The 18,293-nt window shown below is 51.6% G+C and overlaps 10 protein-coding genes across 11 annotated transcripts; 6 read left to right on the top strand and 4 right to left on the bottom strand.

The window, feature by feature from the left end:
* Positions 1 to 145: 145 nt before the first annotated feature.
* On the top strand, positions 146 to 934 carry PV05_01149 (uncharacterized protein). Its single transcript, XM_013466106.1, has 2 exons — positions 146 to 359; positions 456 to 934. The coding sequence occupies exons 1-2, from the start codon at positions 252 to 254 to the stop codon at positions 678 to 680; spliced, it is 333 nt and encodes a 110-aa protein (XP_013321560.1). The 5' UTR covers positions 146 to 251; the 3' UTR covers positions 681 to 934.
* Positions 935 to 3,183: 2,249 nt separating this feature from the next.
* On the bottom strand, positions 3,184 to 5,040 carry PV05_01148 (uncharacterized protein). The gene has a single exon (XM_013466105.1). The coding sequence runs from the start codon at positions 4,874 to 4,876 to the stop codon at positions 3,332 to 3,334; it is 1,545 nt and encodes a 514-aa protein (XP_013321559.1). The 5' UTR covers positions 4,877 to 5,040; the 3' UTR covers positions 3,184 to 3,331.
* A 73-nt stretch (positions 5,041 to 5,113) lies between these two features.
* On the top strand, positions 5,114 to 7,197 carry PV05_01146 (pre-mRNA-splicing factor isy1). Its single transcript, XM_013466103.1, has one exon. It carries the CDS (start codon positions 5,358 to 5,360, stop codon positions 6,117 to 6,119), a length of 762 nt encoding a protein of 253 aa, XP_013321557.1. The 5' UTR covers positions 5,114 to 5,357; the 3' UTR covers positions 6,120 to 7,197.
* On the bottom strand, positions 6,423 to 6,989 carry PV05_01147 (uncharacterized protein; the record flags this gene model as incomplete). Its single annotated transcript, XM_013466104.1, has 1 exon — positions 6,423 to 6,989. One exon carries the CDS (start codon positions 6,987 to 6,989, stop codon positions 6,453 to 6,455), a length of 537 nt encoding a protein of 178 aa, XP_013321558.1. The 3' UTR covers positions 6,423 to 6,452.
* Positions 7,198 to 8,205: 1,008 nt separating the features above from the next.
* Positions 8,206 to 9,710, top strand: PV05_01145 (uncharacterized protein). The gene has a single exon (XM_013466102.1). The coding sequence runs from the start codon at positions 8,314 to 8,316 to the stop codon at positions 9,601 to 9,603; it is 1,290 nt and encodes a 429-aa protein (XP_013321556.1). The 5' UTR covers positions 8,206 to 8,313; the 3' UTR covers positions 9,604 to 9,710.
* A 776-nt stretch (positions 9,711 to 10,486) lies between these two features.
* PV05_01144 (uncharacterized protein) lies at positions 10,487 to 11,660 on the top strand (the record flags this gene model as incomplete). Its single annotated transcript, XM_013466101.1, has 2 exons — positions 10,487 to 10,937; positions 10,993 to 11,660. The coding sequence occupies 2 exons, from the start codon at positions 10,487 to 10,489 to the stop codon at positions 11,658 to 11,660; spliced, it is 1,119 nt and encodes a 372-aa protein (XP_013321555.1).
* Positions 11,192 to 13,241, bottom strand: PV05_01143 (uncharacterized protein). The gene has a single exon (XM_013466100.1). The coding sequence runs from the start codon at positions 13,198 to 13,200 to the stop codon at positions 11,980 to 11,982; it is 1,221 nt and encodes a 406-aa protein (XP_013321554.1). The 5' UTR covers positions 13,201 to 13,241; the 3' UTR covers positions 11,192 to 11,979.
* Positions 13,242 to 13,406: 165 nt separating this feature from the next.
* PV05_01142 (uncharacterized protein) lies at positions 13,407 to 15,117 on the top strand. The gene has a single exon (XM_013466099.1). The coding sequence runs from the start codon at positions 13,442 to 13,444 to the stop codon at positions 14,903 to 14,905; it is 1,464 nt and encodes a 487-aa protein (XP_013321553.1). The 5' UTR covers positions 13,407 to 13,441; the 3' UTR covers positions 14,906 to 15,117.
* On the bottom strand, positions 14,148 to 15,929 carry PV05_01141 (uncharacterized protein). Its single transcript, XM_013466098.1, has 2 exons — positions 15,076 to 15,929; positions 14,148 to 15,022 (listed from the first exon to the last, which is right to left on the bottom strand). The coding sequence occupies exons 1-2, from the start codon at positions 15,903 to 15,905 to the stop codon at positions 14,923 to 14,925; spliced, it is 930 nt and encodes a 309-aa protein (XP_013321552.1). The 5' UTR covers positions 15,906 to 15,929; the 3' UTR covers positions 14,148 to 14,922.
* Positions 15,930 to 16,040: 111 nt separating this feature from the next.
* PV05_01140 lies at positions 16,041 to 18,241 on the top strand. 2 transcript variants are annotated; one of them, XM_013466097.1, is made up of 5 exons: positions 16,041 to 16,188; positions 16,235 to 16,284; positions 16,334 to 16,452; positions 16,499 to 16,618; positions 16,666 to 18,241. In XM_013466097.1, exons 1-5 carry the CDS (start codon positions 16,110 to 16,112, stop codon positions 17,888 to 17,890), a joined length of 1,593 nt encoding a protein of 530 aa, XP_013321551.1. In that variant the 5' UTR covers positions 16,041 to 16,109; the 3' UTR covers positions 17,891 to 18,241. The 2 variants fall into 2 exon arrangements, with proteins under 2 accessions (XP_013321551.1, XP_013321550.1); XM_013466096.1 differs by having other exon boundaries at positions 16,334 to 16,618.
* Positions 18,242 to 18,293: the final 52 nt, after the last annotated feature.

The raw sequence follows: 18,293 nt of genomic DNA, 5'->3' as shown, positions 1-18,293 counted from the left end.
ATTCAGTTCTCCACATGAAGGCTCTCGTGAATCACATACTCGCATTCTCCAAACGAGCCATATCACTAATATTACCCGAGGTCGCATGGGTGTATCGCGGAGGGGTTCCGCCCCTGTCCCGGAAGATGCACCGTGCCATATATGTATACTTCTTCTGCTATCGCCGCAGTGGTTATCCTCATATCAGAACGAAACGTCAATGAAGCACACGGTCTCAAGAGTACGCTTTTCAACATATTGGTCTTCTCATCATGTCGTCAAAATACGTCAAGCGAGTCACCCTCTTCAAGGTTCCGAAGGAGGAAGATATCGATGCCATCATTGCGGAGTATGGGACAATGCGAACCAGTGCTCAGAAGGTAATTCCACCATCACACGAGGACCATGAGCCGTGAAAACGCTCGACATGCTCTCGGTCCCTCCAAGAAAGGTCTAACCGCGAGATCATCAACTAGGATGGAGCGCCATACATCGTATCTAACGAGGCCACCCGAGTCACGAACGCATCCGAAGAACGAGCTCAAGGCTACACCCTGATCGCGGTAACAACCTTCAAGTCGAGAGAAGATTTCGACTATTACGACAAGCAATGCGCCGCGCACAAGAAGCTTCGCGAGTTCATAGCGCCACGGCGAACAGGGTTTGCAACTCTGCAGTATGAAAGTGAGCTTGGGTCGTGAAGGTTGGCAGCAATCCCAGAGGTTGAGTGAAGCAGTAGCTATACGTCTACCGGATTCCGAGTAACATGCCATCTAAGTAGAAGAAACTGGCTGCATTTGTAGGTTGGAAACGATGCTAAATTGGAAGATCGTCGCTCAGGATTATGCTCTGGCTCGATCGCTGTGCGCCTTTTGGAGTTGCTTTCTCCGACCATTCTTTCGGTGTGCGGTTCTCACGCTTCATCTCAAACCATAGTTCCTTGTGCAATTTTCGGACGTGGGCTTTAATGCTAAGCTCAATCCTGCTCGTGAAGAAGCAGCCTCCAACCCGACAGGCTATTGATCTCCGATCATGGTATCTCGTATGCCTCGTGAGGGAATGAGCGACTCATTGGTTATATTGTGTCGCCTTGTCGAGCCCTGCAGCGGTCATTCCGATTGTCCGCATCGAGGTTGTTGCTTGCACAGTAATTGTCGATCTCTTCGTAGAGATTTTGCGTTTCCCGAACGACGTAGGAGCCAACTGGGCAAAGCTACTGGTCGATTTCGAGAAGAGCATCCGCTATGGCACTCTGTCCCTCATTCTTAGCTTGAGTAAAACTTGTCGCCATATACCAGAACAAGTTCCTCATAGCGGGTCGGTGCTTGAATGGGCGTGACGTCTTGGTTGGCTTGCTCGAGCGCTAACCAAATGCGTTCGAATGGGAATGATGCGAGGTCCGCAGCGACTCGGCCTGAATTGCATGTCAGTGGTTTTGTGGAGTGGTGACGAAGCAGTACATACATCTCCGGGAACGGCGCGGATGCCACCCATGTTGGGTTGGGCCATGTTGTACAGAGGCGCGTCGAGATCCACAGGAATGCTCTGTAGGCTGCAGTAGAAGCTTTGGTAGGGTTGACAATCAAGGTGAACTAGTAGACTGGTCGTTTTACAGGTGGTGCGTGCAATTGTTCCCAAACCTCCAGCATGTTGAAAAGTGGTTGCTTATCTGTCCATTCTGTAAGGGACTTCCATCGAATCACGCGCACCATGAGGACCACCGGGCATCCAGCGCCATAATATATGTGTCGGCTAAGTGCAGGCTTTTGTGAACGTCGGAGGACTCGAGAGGTCGAATACGTTCGATGCGCCCCCCTTCTTCAAGACGCTGGGAGTGGTACGTGCTGTATGAGCATCCAGGAGTTGGACAGTGGTGATGGTATCTCATCGGTGTCTCGCGAGAGTTGCCCATGCCACTTTGGCGTGGCAGTTTGTAATGTCTGTAAATTGCCAGAACCGTCCATCAATGATGCTTCGCCGCAGGCTAGGACATACCGAGCAGTCCATAAGCCAAAACTCATATGCAGAAAGACGATGGTTTCGTCCTGATCGGGATGACGGTATCTCGATAACGGAGATCTTTTATTGGACGTCCATGTTGGACGTCAAGACGCTCGATGTGCCAGAGGAAGACCATGAGCACATCAAGCACGAAGTTGAACATTGTGGATGGACTTGAAAATCGCAGAACCTTGTATCCAAGCTTCTTCACACAACTTGCTACCCTGGTCAGGATTGAATTTGAAAGCACCTGGTTGCCGAGCCTTGTTGAGTGCTACTCGAGGGGCTTACGACAACTCATACAACTACCCAGCCTGGAAGCCCTGGCTCGATGATGGTGGCTGCAAATGTGCCTTTTTCCGGAGGTAAATGGGTGTATACCATGATTGCCCTAAGTTTCTTCGTCGTTCTCCGCCTACGATAGAATCTCCAAGACCGGTCAAGCAGTAGAAGTGCTAGCACTTCCAAAGACAACTTCCAGTATTGAATTCTCGTGCGGCGCTTTTATTCAGGCACAGGGTCGACATTACACCAATCGCCTCTAGAGGAGCGAAAGTGATCGGCGGCGAAGAGAGAGCAGACGCGTGCGACTTGGATGCGATGCGCTGGGCCTTGTGCATGTTCTGCATTCGCAGAGACAACGCCTGCGCCCGTGCCATTGACTATTTCCATGGTCACACGCGCCCAGGGGTGTCAGCAGCGGGATGTCGTCGCGGCTCTCATGATAAACCATCCACCATACAAGCAATCCAAACTCCGATGGAAAAATTCATGGCAAGCAAGGGTTGCTTTGCACGAATAGGTGAAGCCAAGTGTTAGGGAGTTTCAGTGGAGCAAAGTATGCAGGTGTATATATAAAAGTCAAGCAAAAGTAGGGGATCGCGCCTTCGGTTGAGTGTGCTGAGATCAGGTCACGGAGGAATATGGATGGGAAGTAGTCGAAAGGACATGAGGGCATACTTAATATCTTTCAGGGACACGATGTTGGGGATCTTGCTTACGAGCAAAGACTGTGTCACCGCGAAATGTCACGCACGAGCAAGTCCTGACTCACCCAGTGGTCCACCGAAGGGTTCACAGTGCACGGTTTCGAGGAAGAAACATGGAATTTGAGACCTACCATGCAAGTGACACTCCAAGACCAGAGAGCAGTCAGGTTTTCGATTGGTCGTGGTCCGGCGAAATCTGGCACAGTTTTCGGACATGGACTTTCGGAATTGAAAGAACGGCGACATTGAGGATGATGGATCTTGCTTCAAGTGAAATTGCTGGTATTGAGGAGCAGCTGAGACAATCCTTTGGCGACACGCGTTTGATATTGAAGGTGTCTTGAGATCCAGAAGCGGAGTGACTACCTGTACCTCTCGTACGCCAGCTCTTCACGATGCCTGCGTTCGACTGTATTCAAGACAGCCGGCTCGTAGAGGTCTTCCGGCGCAGTACTGCCACGGAGCACCTCCCTTTCATGTTTCTGTGCTTCCTCTTTGGTCATGAGTACGAGGTCTGCCATCGGCAGCTTGATCATCTTTTGACCATCTTTCAAATAGGTCTCATCGACTCGGAAGCCTTCAGCGGGTTTCCGCCATCTAGTCAAAGCGAGTCGGTTTCCTAGGCCGGAGACGACGCTCCTACCTCTGAAGACTTCTTCCACGAGATAAGCCACGTCTTCCCGACTGATCGGTATTCGCAGGCCAACAGCGTCTTGGCCTGGTGTAGACCTGACAAGGCGCTCTTCCAGCCCTTGCAAGCCCGATAGGATGCTATCGTACAATTTCTCGCGTCCCCTTTCCCCAACGCGATAGTCCATCGGATACCCAGCGATGCTGCACATGACATGGTTCGCCACGGTATATCCGAACATAGCGGGCATTGTGCCCAGGACTGGCAATATCCTGACTCTGAACTCGGGTAGTACACCAAGTTTGTCGACGTTGCCTTTCTCATACTCCTCGTCTGCAATTGGCAGCAATTCAGCTTTGCCTTCGCCAGGCTTTTCAGTGGAGAACACCACTGGAATGCCATCCTTGATTCCTTTGGCCCGCAATCTTCGCCTCGTAGCCTTGGACAATGGATCTTCAACACTAGTTGAAATGTCTCCAACCTGTATTCGGGTCGGATCACTCTTGCAGCCTGCGCCCATCGAGCTGATGACCTTGATGCCCTTGAGAGCACAATAATGTAGCAGTCCGACCTTGGAATCAATGTTATCAATCGCATCAACGACCCAATCAGGCTCCTTGCAGTCCTCGTCATCTCGGACTTCAAAGTCCCACTTCGCAAGCAATGGCTCTGTCGTCTGCGAGCTCAGCAGCTCGTTCCGACAGTCGATCCTTGCCCAAGGGCATATCTGCTCCAGCCTCTTCCTCACACAGTGAACTTTGGGTGTGCCAACATCTGCCAACGTCGCCAAAGCATGCCGGTTCAGACTGCTCAAGGTGACCTGGTCGAAGTCAATGATGCGGATCCGGGAGACTCCGCTCCTTGCCAGAGCCGCTACGCAGTGACTTCCCACACCACCAAGCCCGACGACCACGACAAATGCGTCCCGCAGTTTCGCCAGCCCTTCATCTTTCAAGAACACCCTGTTCCGAGCAAGCTGTTCGAGTATGAGCTCTTCGTCGAAGTCACCCTTTCGTGCCCTCGCTGCGATCTGCGCCGCCCGTTCGTCCTCCTTGTTGGTAATGCTAGGGCGCATAGCAGCGCCATATTCTGTCAATGGCGTCGCATGGTGTTCTTTTGAAATGTCGGGTATGGAGGCTTTCAGTTCTTCAGTAATCCGACGGCGGCGTATGGATGTAGCTGTGAATATGACTGAGGTAGCAGCAATAGCTCCAAGGGCTGCTGCAAGGCTTAGCTGAACTGTTGGAGAGGTGTGTCGTTGTAGCCATTGCGACATGGTGGACAGTGGAATATCAGAGGCTCTCGCAGCTTATATCGGTGTGATTAACGGGACAGCCAGACGCCTCTGCTATGATATCCGCACCATGGGGACTGCCAGTCTCAGAAACGTCCTAAATATCATAGCAATATGTGGAATCCACTCCCCAGCGAGAGGTAAAGTCTCAAAGAACGGCACACGAGGATAAGTAGAACTCGACGGCCCCAAGTTTTGTAAAGTGACGATCTCCGCATCAATTTTTCCGCAGTTGAGGATGCGACGCCAGCATTATTCTTCTTCATTGCGACGTCGAACCTTTTGGGGGAGAAGCTCATCTGAACACGGCTTGGCTTAGCTAGAAAACATTTAATCCTACTTATACGGTCAGCGAAGCTCGCGATCAACGCCGCGCACTGTCTTGTGCAACAACCCGTTCCTCGACCTCCTCAACCTTTAACACACTAACCCGCGAAACCTCTATATCCGACACTCGTTCACGATGGCGCGTAACTCAGAAAAAGCGCAGTCCATGCTCTTTCGCTTCCGCGCCGCTCAAGCCGCCGAGTCAGGACTTCTGCCCAGTGCTGGTCAACGCCGGCCGAAGGCTCCAAGCACAGTCAACACGATTCCTCTCTGCGAAAAATGGCGCGGCCAGATCCTGAAAGAAGTGTCGCGTAAAGTCACGAAAATCCAGGACGATAGTCTGTCCGACTTCCAGATACGAGACCTGAATGACGAGATCAATAAACTCATGAAAGAGAAATGGGGTTGGGAGCGAAGAATAAGAGAGCTAGGCGGGCCAAATTACATGCGTGGAGGAGGCACGGTGTTTGATGACCAGGGTAGAGAGGTCCCTGGTGGAGGGAAGGGGTATAGGTACTTCGGGAGAGCGCGAGAGTTGCCTGGAGTCAAGGAAATGTTCGAACGAGCCGTGAAGAGAAAGGTGCACGCCGACGAGGATGAAGAGGGCGGAAAAGCTAGACCCGGGCATGATATCAATCGGAAAAATCTGGATGCGAGATATTTCGGCTTTGGACTTGACGAGGAGGACGGCTCTCTTTTGAAATATGAGCGACGAAAAGAAAAGGAGGCAATGGAGCGCGTGTCAAAACTGGCTGAAGGAGAAGATGATGATGCGGAATGGGAGCCTTTACCTGGTGATGCAGGCGATGGAGTGCCATGGCGGCTGCCAACGCTCGAGGAAGTTCAAGAAGAGCTCGTCGACAGAAGAAGGAGGCAATTGCTTGATAGACTCGTCTGAAGATCTCATGGTAGGACGGGATTCATGAACTGAAAGTCTTCGAGGAAGGCAGACTGGCACCAGATGGACGAGCTGATGGATATCTTCATTTGAATGGCAGTCCAGCTCTAACCGAGCGTCGACATTTATTTTGTGGAACCCTGGTCACAATACATCTACTACGAACGACGATAACTCGAATCAACCATCGCTCTCCTCGATGCCCTCCTAAGCTCATCTTACTACTGCTTCCACCTGGCAGGGCTCGATCCAGAAACGCGACAATCTCAATCGACCACATGGTCTTGTTTGATACTCAACAGACCCCCTGGCTTCATTGACATCCCTCCTCTTTCAACAGAAGATAAACTGAAAGGTCGCCTTGCCCTTTGAAGCATCAACTTTGGCAGTGAGCAAAACATCCGCAGAGAGGAAGAATCCGTCCGACATCCTGTGTATCTCCATGTCTGCCGCTATTTGTTGAGTAGCAACATTGGCATTGAGAACGTTGTTCGCTGGAGTGTTCAAGATGACAAAGGTGTCACGATCGCCCGTACCATTTGTACGTTCTCCGGGGCACGTCCAGACGATGTCGACGTTTTGTTTGCCTTTGTTGCCGCCGATGAAGCTCAAGACTTGTTGGCAGACATTGCTGAGGTAGAATGGATCAGGTCCGTACTTGACATTGAGGTTGGCAGGGTAAATTCCGCCACAGTCGGGATTGACAATGTCAGGGTCAATGTTGAGCTGGAGTTGTTGCGTGGCTGCGGAGGCATTCTGCGATGTCTGGTCGCTGTTCAAGTTGAGCGTATTTGTACCTGTCGGCACGGCAGCTGCTTCGATGGAGACGGCCAGGACCAGAAGGACAAGCACGAGCAAGCTGGATTTCATTTTGAGATATTGAACGGTATAGCCTGATTCAGGACTGGCTCGATGATCTCACAGAATGAGTACGGAAGTAGAAGTTTGACAAATCATAAACCCAATGCAGGATCTGGCAATGATAAAGGATCAGCCGGGTGCAATTTCGAGAGTATGGATGGTAGTCTTGGAGTGGTGTGTGTATGTAGCCTGGCTGCAGACGCTGGTGTGTCCGCCGAAGTGGTTGGTACCTTCCTTCCGGGTCGGGCTGGTTCTTAGCAGAAAACAGCGATGTACTCGAAATGTCTTCTCCCAGATGTTCTCCTTTTCGCCATGGTTTAGTGTAGTATAGGGAATGCTTTCAATCCTGCTAGGAGCAGACGAATGTCGTAACAGTCGGCCTTCGTTGCGATCCTTCTTTTCTCCACCGCACGGATGATGGTGATTGCCACCGATACCTGTATGTTTGCTACAGTCGGACAACTTCTTGGCCTGTGTTCGATAGGAACGGAAAGATGCCCTATTATATGGAAAAGATCTGGCTCGAAGGCAGATTTGTGCTGCTTACGACGAGTCGGGCTGACCGACCAATAGGGCGGTCATTGGCCTACGCACTCTCGGTGTGTTGGTTGTCGTTTGCTCCATCACCATCTATACTGCAAGTAGCCTTGCCGGCCATTTACCATAGCATGGTCATGTGCATAGCCGTACCAACACCTGTTGGCTCGGTCACCATTGAGAAACACACCTGCTGTACTTGACTTCGCACCGCCACACCTTCAAGGTCGGAAGGCTGCGCTTTCGAACTATCAGCCTCTTTGCTAGCAACCTGTTCGCTCGAAGCAGGAGCAGCAGTTACATAGTGTCCGTTCAAAAGAGAGACCATCCCTATTCCTGGATATCTTTCAGGCTGACAATCGCCTACGCTGGCTTGTGCTGGAGATCGAATTAGACCCGTCTGCTTTGATGATGCTATCAGGGAGCAGAACACGTAGCATGAGGCGATTTGACGGGAGTGTTGCAGCCAACAGACGTAGCCATAGCCCTATCATCGACCCAGATTCCCTCTGAGCATTGAGGCGTGAATATAGCAGTAATGCAAAGGTGTTGGAAGTTCAGCCTGGCCATCAGGGGCTCCCGTCAACTCCCAAGTTAGCCTCGCACGGCCTCCTCCGGCTACGCACCTCCTTTTCCGAACTCCACTGAAAAAGTACACTTCAGCCTTTACTAAGGCACGTCAAAGTCGCATCTTGCATGAGACTCATCAGCGCAGCCTCACGCTCTCCGCCATGCTACATCTGCAAATGGAGAGCGGGAGCGACAACACGTTCCTCTATACAACTCATTACCGGCCATGCTCCTCCGGACCTACCGCCGCTCACGCAAACGGCGCCTCCTCCGCGCCCTTTTGTACCTCACCCTCGCAGCCCTGACCTACGACCTACTAACTATCCTCAAACACTACCGTGCATTCTCACGCACCCTCCTTTCCCACACGTACAGCGACTTCTCGGACCTACCGTCCCCCGTGCAGAACCAAAAGATCTTTATCGTCGCTCAATTCTGGACAAATGCTGCAGTCATCCACGACCGCTGGGGCCAGGCTCTCATCGACCTCGTCGGCGTACTGGGCAAAGAGAATGTATACGTATCCATTTACGAAAGCGGAAGCTTAGATAACACTAAAGACATCCTACGCGTCCTTGACGGCGTCCTCGCCGAGAACAACATCCCTCGGACTATCATCCTCGACCCGACCACCCATGCCGACGAAGTCAATGCCGGCCCACTCGACGACCTGGGAAACCCACGACCGGGATGGATCCAAACGACAACCGTAGGCGTGGGCAAAGAGATGCGCCGCATTCCTTACCTCGCGCGCCTACGCAACAAATCGCTCGAACCGCTCTTCAATCTCAAATCCCAATCCCCCAGTCAAACCTTCGACAAAATCCTGTTCCTCAACGACGTCGTCTTCCGGCCCAGTGATGTCCTCTCCCTCCTAGCCACGAACCAAGGCTCCTACTCCGCCGCATGCGCGCTAGACTTCCACTACCCACCCGCATACTATGACACTTTCGCCCTGCGAGACTCCGATGGCTACGGAACGCTCACCACGACATTCCCATACTTCCGGTCCCAAGTCTCTCGCGAGTCGCTGCTCTCCGGCCACGCAGCGAAAGTCCAGTCCTGCTGGAACGGGATGATCGCCATCGACGCGGGCCCGTTTTACGAGGGTCTTCAATTTCGCGCGCTATCTGACAGTCTGGCCAGCAAGCACCTCGAGGCCAGCGAGTGTTGTCTGATCCACACAGACATGACAGCCATGAAACTCGGCGGGAATGGCGTCTATGTCAACCCCGCTGTGCGCGTTGGGTATACGATCCGCGCGTACAACTTGACCCACGACGGGCCGGAGCGAAAATTTGTCTCAGGAACACAGTATGTCAAGGGGGTATGGGCGAATCGGGTTCTGCGAAATGTAGTGCCCGCGGTGTCAGAAATGATGAAGGAAGTCGGGCGGAAAGTCGAGCGGTGGAAGAAAGAGGGCGCGAATTCGCTGGAGAAGCGCGAGGAGACGGGTGAGCTTTGTATCATTGACGAGCAGCATATTTTGATCTGGAATGGGTGGAAGCACGTCTGAAAAGCCCTGAGCCGTTTGGTTTGCCGGGCCATTTTGAAGCACGAGTACGGCGTATAGAGTAAACCTGGTAGATATAGAAGACGAAATGGACATATGCTTACTGCCTGGCTGTTTACTCCCACTATCTCACCAACAGTAGCTTCAGATATTTCAGCCCTCGCACAGTTCAATGCACCACGATTGCCAACACGTGTGTTAGTGCCTCATGTTCTTCCGGCATGCGAAGGGTGCATGATGATCGACAACTGTGACGATACGTCCTTCCCATCGGGTAGCGGTAATGCCATGAGCTTTACCAAACTGGCCTGCAGAGAGGCGAATTGCTATGTCCAACAAGAGGATGTTGATGCCGCCAAGCTAGTCACAAACAGGAGAAGCAGCAAACAGATAGCATACCTGGTAGAGTGCCGACTGTGTTTGTGTAACCTGAACTTCCTGCTAAGCAGATAGATGAATCTGCTCCGTATTGTACCTTCTGATTCATAAACATGCTCACAATCCGGTCACTGCTCTTGTCATAGATCTCATCCTAAACGTTCCCCGTTGCCATTGTCTCAATGAGCTCTTGTCATCTCGAGACGTAGAATCTTTCTCACTTCAGAGTCTCTTTCACTTCAGAGTCTCTTCCACTTCAGAGTCTCTTTCACTTCAGAGTCTCTTTCACTTCAGAGTCTCTTTCACTTCAGAGTCTCTTTCACTTCAGAGTCTTACTCCCGTTAGATTCTTTCCCACATCACAGTCTTTCTCACTGCATCACCTCTTCCCATTTCAACATCTTTCCTACTTGATCACCTTTATCACCTTTCTCACCTTTCCGCAGATCTTCCTGCGTACATACAGCCTGCATTTCCCCCAAGAGGTAGTCCGGAAGAGCATTTACACCATGGCAGATCGCCACGAGACTGCCTCAGGCATCTGCGCCCATTGCAGTATCGAAACTTCCAAGCTATGTGCAGGTTGCAAAGATGGTGTCGAATTCGTCGAAGGCGCAGACAGGACTTATTATTGTGGAACCGACTGCCAAAAGGCAGACTGGGCCGTGCACAAAGTGCTATGCAGGAAGTTGAAGACTCATCAAGCTTTGTACCAAGCAGGAAGCCTTCTCCGCATGCTCTGGAACCTTTCCCGAGCGTATAGCTTTGGAACCAAGATCGACCGAGTTGAAGTTCATGACAATGTTGTAAAATTCTGGGAGACAAGCGGAAGCCTATGCAAGGGCCCTTTCCCGCATCATCTATTCACAGACGAAAAGGTCAAGCAAGCAGTACTGGACACGAGTGCATGTGGAGACGCCTTGTTCAACATGAGAAAATTGGTCCGTGACATTCTCTCCAGTAAGTAGAGTAGCTGTTCTACTCGGATGGTTTCCAGCTAACTCCTCTTCCAAAGACGTGTGTACCAGATTTGATGAAGTCTGCGTCATTGTCAAGAATCCTCCTTGGATCACAAAATGCCTCAATCGGAATTCCACCAACGATCAATATGTGGAGTATGTGTATGGAACCGTTGTGAAGAAAGGGTTCTCTCATCTGGCCTTTCGCGCAACGCTCAGACAGGCCCCTGAATGCTTCATCATCGACCTGGCGAACGGACAATATGGCCACTTCGACACGGTGATCCCGCTAGAGAAATACTTGGCGGAGAGGGTGGAAAAGGTCTCGAATGTCAATCCCTTTGGCACATATGATGAGACAATCGGCGCCGTGAATGAAGCCAACAGCAGGTATTTCGACAGAGCGCAATTCAACGCTCTAAGAATGGACAGTTTGTTGCAAGCTTGGCTAGGCGAGCAACAGCTCACATCGAAGAGCTTAATTGGCCTCGGCAAAGCATCGTTCAAAGACAAGCTTGCTCAGCTGCAACACTATGCCTCAGCCGGCTTGGCCGCAACAGCTGATGCCTCGATCCAGTGTGGAAACCTCCTGGTCAATCTGGCCCACGCAAGAGACCCAAAAGAAGAAGGAAAAATGTTGAGACGACGTATGAACCTGCTGAAAGCAGCTGGGATTACAGTCGACATGATGCAACAGGAGAACAGGAGATGGTTCCGATGCTGACCTCCCGGCAGCTGTCCATCTAAGAGAAGGCGTGCTGGTTTTGCAGTTGCGGTACACACCGTGAAGAAGGTCCAGCCGCTGCTGCTCCATTGTGTCGAAGAAGAGCTCCTACATTGACCCGATGGTCTGATAGCATCATCCCGAGAATCTTGGATATCGAGGACCGAGGTTCGCTGGAGTGGGTGTTGGGAGAAAAGGAATCGATAGGCCTTGGCATGATGCCTGGCAATGGCGAAAGATGGCTTCATTCAGCGGCAGTCGCTAGCTTGTTCATAGAGCTGACACCTTTGGCAGCGGTTGCCTCTTCGTTATCTGCATGCTAAACCCCATATCTCCCCTCCTTGCTGTGAACTGTAACTATAGCCTTTCCTCTCACGGCTAGGGTGGTGTTTTCGCCTTCTCCCTTCTGGATCCAGACTTGCCATCGTTCCTCTGGCCCGGCTGGCTTCGATGTGGACTGCTCGTCGTCTGAGTTGGAAGTGTCCGATTTCTTACAGGCGATAGTAATCTTCTCGTCGACAAAAAGAGGCATAAGGTTTTTGTACTGAAAATGCTCGACTGCATAAGTGGAAGGTCCTGCACCTGCGTAGATTTCAAGGCCTTTCCTCAAAACTTCGAGCATAAGAACGGCAGTCAGGGGACCGTGGACAAGTAACTTTGGTATACCATATACTCGCTGGGTAAACTCGGTGTCAAGGTGAATCCTATGGTCGTTCTTGGAGATAGCGCTAAACCTGAATAGCAATGCTGGCGAAGGTACCATGGTTTGAGCGTGGAATGGTTCGACGGGCGGCGCAATTTTACGCCGGACGTCGACAGATCTCAGAGAAGCAGGAACCTTCCTCATGAAACAGAGGTGCTTCTTCTCCGTCACGTAGGGCAACGTGTGCTTCTTTGGCGACCACTTGAAGGATCCTTTGTTTTGAAATTTTTGCCCCGGAAAGTAATCTTTTGTCAGCGTAATCATGACTTTGGTATCTTCATTAGCAAGATCACCGGTGATCTTGATATCGGACACTTTCTCCACGGTACATACGTCGCTGTTGTCCTCCATGCTCCAATGCGTCCATGGCATGCTGAAATGCATGCGCCCACCCACCCACACTCGGAATTTCCAGCCTTCACCAGGCACATATCGTGCATCTGCTCCATCTTCGCATAGAAGGGATTCATTGAGAAGGAGATTGAACGAGGCTTGTTGAAAGCCGGGCAACAACTTCATGTTTGGTGAATGAGCTAAATCAAGATGATCGCCGAGAGCGCGCAATAGCGAGTGTATATTGCGGCTATCCCAGATACCATGGGGCGTTCTCAATCTGCACCCCTTGAGAAAACCGAAAGGCGGTTTCTGGACATCTGACGGTGGCTGCTGGTTATCGAGCTGAAGTTGCGCGCCGGCTTGGGAGTCTGAAGTTGTATGCCTGACAGAGACTGGTATGAGCCGGCGTGGGAGCGGCTTGATTGGTCTCAAAGCTCCGCGCATGACTATCCCAGCTGTTCTTACAAGCCACAAGGTCTCACAGCACAGCGAGGACTGCATCTGGCTGCAAATCTTCAGTATTGGAGCAGCTGATTCTGTACATTGTAAATGGTATAGCAATGCGCAAATCGAATCGAGGAAAGTGCAGCAAGCTCCACGATTAGATAACGCTTCAATCACGTGCCTTGGCGAACAACGCGACGCGCCGAGGTGCTTTCTTCTACGGGACGATCAACAAAACGCAACCCTCAGATAAACCCCATGAACTACTACACACTCGAGTGCAACGCACGGCAACATCATGTCTTCACGGAAACGCCCGTTAGCTGAAGTGCATAACTCTCGCACGCCAGCCCGACAAGCGCCGTTGACCCCACACGCTCTTCGTGCTTTCCAGCAGCGAAGCGGCGCAAAGACACGATCATACCGCAAAAGAAGAGCTTTTAGCGAAGAAGTCCGACCAGATTCGGCAAGAGGCATACTACGACAGTTGGCCAAGATCACAGCACCCTTGACAAAGAAAACAATACCTACGCCAGCCATTGCACGAGGAAAAGAAAATAAGGACCCAGCAAGAGATGGCAGTCCCAGTGTCGAAGCACAATATGGCTTGAAGAGACCACGACTATCACTGGACATAGATGACAGCGTGGATGATGTTTCGCCACCATATCATGAGGAAGAGGAGGATAGTGAACTCCCTGTTGCGCCGACACCTTCGATACTACCAGGCGAAGATGATGACCACCATGAAAGTCGGGGGAGTGATCCGACGATCACATTCGAGTCGATAGACTTTGCAACCGTGAGGACAGGTCACACCCTAGCAGATATTGACCGGCAGAGGTCGCGGCTCTCGTTTTATTCCACAGATCAGCATAATGCCGACGAAGCAGACGAGGAGCCTACAATCTTGACAGAAATTGGGAGAAGGGCAATCAGCGAAGAGCCGACTGGCCGTTTGTCACGCTACAGCTTTGGGAGCATTAGAATGAGCGATTTCGGGTCAGAACTTGAAATTCGAAGAGACTCAGGTCTTCGCGAACAGACGATGGATGCGAAGGTTCCGCCACAATATGACGAGCTACCGGTTGATTACAAGCCGCTTGATTTTGGCGGCGAAACGGAAAATCTGGAGAAGTTTCAGAAGTCCCCGTCGCTGTCGCCAGCTGACGAGAGTACCATGCATATGCCTGCCTTGGACCAGACTTTTCAATTCGAAATGGTGGACGAAGAGGTGACTTCAAACTACACCCATCAGCAGCCTCTAGCGGACACTGGAGTCAGACCATCAATCGAAGACGAGCAAGATCCAACTGGCAAGGCGCCAGAGGATGCATCGCTTGGGCCCGAGGAAGCGTCGCGCCGGTTGACGACAACCGACGAAGCCATATTACCACCACAGCGTCGTCGGAAAAACGTCAAGATGACTCGTCATGGGGAAGTGGTCCCATCACTTCCGTCAAGTCTGATCCGGAGAGTGGCAACCGATGCTCAAGGCCGACTGGGCAATCGTAAGCCCAAGCTTGGTCGGGAGCACATGAAGGCCCTCGAGCAAGCAACGGAATGGTTCTTCGAACAGATTGGTGAAGACCTCGAAGCGTACTCAGACCATGCTCGACGAAAGAAGCGCATCGACCGAAGCGACGTCCTGATGCTGATGCAGCGACAAAAAGTGCTGCAGGGTGATGATGAGCTCCAGAAAGCCGCTCGAGAATTGCTCCCGAAAGAAGTCCTTGCAGAGTTTGGGGAGGACGACTCCTGATCGCTTCGTCTTGGTCATCACCAATTAGTGACATGGCGTACCCGCCGCGACCTATCGACAGGTTTCTTTTTGAGGAGCATCCACATCATGAGTGTTGTGGCAGCAGATAACGAGTACCTAATGAGTTGATGAGACACGAAACCTCTGGATACCCACGGAGGTATACTTACCATGTGAATATGTACTGGAAATGATTATTCCTCAGATTGACCTCCGCTGCTCTTCCAATGGGTATTCCTTTCGACTCTCGATCCCAACTGACCAGCAGATCCGGCTTCATTGTCTCTTCGATCCATATGGGTTCCGCCCCGGAGACTTGGGCCATCTGGGCCACGTCCGGGAAGTAGAATTTGGCCTGCTCCGGGACATTTGCAGGTGTGAACATATTCTTCTTCCACGGTTCTCGTAATAGGCCTTGCACTGTGACCTCACCTCGAGGCAAGGACGAGGGGTCTCGGTCCTGCTGGAACTTTTTCTCCCTGCTGATCCAGCCTCTATTTATGAGTATCGTGCTACCACCTTCTCGTTCTAGAGGTGTTATGACCATGAAACCATCCTTGCCGTCCTGCATGCGTGGACCTATCAACATCTCTTTGTCATGTCTAAGCCTTCCGGTCGCATATACTCTTCGGTAATCAAATTCGTGAATTGCTTCTGGATCGACTCGAGGAGGGAGTGGCAGCGGCGGCCGGACTAGTCGGTCTTCGAACTTCGCGATCAGCTTGGTCTTCCAATCCAGTCGCTGGATCTGCCATGTTCCCAGACAAAATGCTGTGATGGGGATGACTGCGAGGATCGCGAGCCCTATCTTCGAGTGCTTCTGTCCTACTGATACAATCCTTGCTGGAGCGTCAACTATCGAGACAAAGTCCGGGTTGTCGGGACTGGGTGGTGGCTTTCTTGTCATTACATGACGCGAAGGTGGCTTCTGCTGGCCATTGAACAGCCTTCGGCACCGAAATAATACTGCGCGCAGTATCTTCAAGTCATGTTTGGCCATGCTGCAAGTCTGGTTGAGATGTAGATGTAGATGTTGATGTCTGAAGCACCAAGCTGCGGCGTGACTTGCATGGAAATTTCCCCAAAGGCATTCCGAACGTTCGTCTCTCCATCATATGTCATCTTGCAGCCTCCACACTCTTCAAGATCCACGCAACAGCACCTTCTTCATCGACTACAAGTTTACAACCGTGAAGACCAAGAGATGTTTTACGAAGGCGATATCCGGGACGGCATAAGCCTGGCTCTTCAGCAGTCCAAAGCTGTTCTATGTTTTTTGCATGGTGCGACATCTACCGTGGTCTGTAGATCACTTCTAACTGATCGTAGACCAGTCTGAGACGAGTACGCAGTGGGAGGATGTCTTGAACAGAGAACCCGTGAGTGAAGCTCCCCTGATATAGCGTCTTCTCTTCTGATCCTCTTCAGGTCAAGGCTGCCATGACCTCGCAAGCAATCGCCCTGAGGCTTGAAGCAGGTACACCAGAGGCCCGGTTCCTTTCCCCCATATGCCCCATAAACAGCCCACCTGCGATCGTTGTGATAAAGTAAGGACTCCAACGGTGGGATGCCGGTGCGCACTAACGACATAAGCAATGGGCAGTTGCAAGAGAATCTTCAGTCTGCCGAGGTTTCAACTACGGACCTTGAGAGACGTCTGATGCATACGTTTGGTGTCGAAGATGCTGGAGATGAAACGGCCGCCGAATCTAAGTACGTACACGAATCAAGAAGCATTTGCACTGCTAACACTTTTGCAGCGCTGAGCAGGGAGGGCAAACTTCTCAAAGAGAACCTGAGTATCTCGATCTACAACCTGTGACAGGCGGAATGCGACTACCGAACAATGCCTACGACGCCCTGCGGGACTATACCCAGAAACTACTTGACGGCAGCACGTCTCCCTCCGAGGTTTTCGAGACTCAACTGAATCTGATGAACAATATACCAATCTTCCATGACGAGGTGAAGCGGCTAAGAGAAGGCGCACGTCGAGAGGTATCGGAATATGCACGTTCGAGGCTCTTACGCCTACCAGCCGTTGGACTCCGGATACCTAGCCAGGCACAGTCGTCTTCTGTGTCGACCGTATCTCCTCGATCACAACCACAGCGACCCGCACCGCCGAGCCCTGCTCCTCTACCGGTGGCAACGACACCACAGCCGCAACAGCACGATACAGCATCCTTGCCATCCGATCGACCGACCACCGATCGACAAAAGGCCCAGCGAGCAGAATACATCAAGATGCAGCGCGAACGAGAGCAGAAGCAGCGTGACGAGCGCGAGCGGATCAAGGCACAAATAAAGGCCGATCGCGAAGAACGTCGACGCCTCGACGAACTGCGGAAACAAGGTGAACCAGGCCACCCATCGTCTGAACCCTCGCCTGCATCAAAGACAAGAAACACAGAAGTAAGAGTGCAAGTCCGCACCTTTGACGGCAGCACATTGCGATCTACCTTCCAAGCCACCTCCACCCTAACGAAGGACATCCGGCCCTGGATTGATTCCGAGTCTACCACGACTGCGCCGTACAATCTCAAACTCATCCTGACACCTCTGCCGAACCGAAGCATTGAAGCCGCCGAAGAGGATCAAGAACTGCGCAATCTCGGTATCGTCGGCAGTTGTACTTTCGTCATGGTTCCTGTCAAGGGCTATGTAGAATCGTACACGGGTTCTTCGACAGGAGGACTCCTCAGCTCTGCTGTCAGTGGAGGCTACAACCTCGTCAGCGGCACTGCAGGAATGGTCTTCGGCGGGGTGAAGAGTATTCTGGGTTATAATCAGCCAACAACGGTGGGAAATGCCTCATCCAACCCCCAAGGACAATCTTCGACACCACAGAATGCAGCGAGGAATGTGCGCGTCCGCACATTAGCCGACCAGCGGGCGGAGAGTGCGAAGCGGGACCAGCAGTTCTACAACGGGAATCAACTCAATTTCGAGCCGAACAAGGATGACAATGATAAGAAAGACTAGCGCTCGCCTGGAAGAATCATTGGTCAGGTCCAGATAGAGACGCGGGACATCTCCATGATAGAGGAAAGGAGCTTTCGTGGTCTGTCCAGTGCACTTCATACTACAAGATGAGCGATATACAACGGTTGGGACATCTGGTGCTTCAGGCCATTACCACATCTCCGGCATGAATGTCGCTTTGAGGCTGGGAATGCACATCTCTTGATTTCAAGCTCAAGCTGATCCTATCGGGTGCTTGTCCGATGTTGAGCAATCGAGAGAGACCTTGAACTATCTATATAAATCAACACTCCAATCGTGCGTCAAACCCCCTGCTTTGAACTTGGCACAATACAAAGTAATTAGCATTAAGTCCTGTCTCGCAGAATATTGAATTCTCATAGAACGATATACTCGAGCAACG

Source organism: Exophiala xenobiotica (genome assembly GCF_000835505.1).
Source record: "Exophiala xenobiotica strain CBS 118157 unplaced genomic scaffold supercont1.1, whole genome shotgun sequence".
In the NCBI taxonomy this organism is placed as follows: domain Eukaryota; kingdom Fungi; phylum Ascomycota; class Eurotiomycetes; order Chaetothyriales; family Herpotrichiellaceae; genus Exophiala; species Exophiala xenobiotica.
Note: the sequence above shows the minus strand (reverse complement) of the source record. Positions and strands in the feature narration are given on the sequence as shown.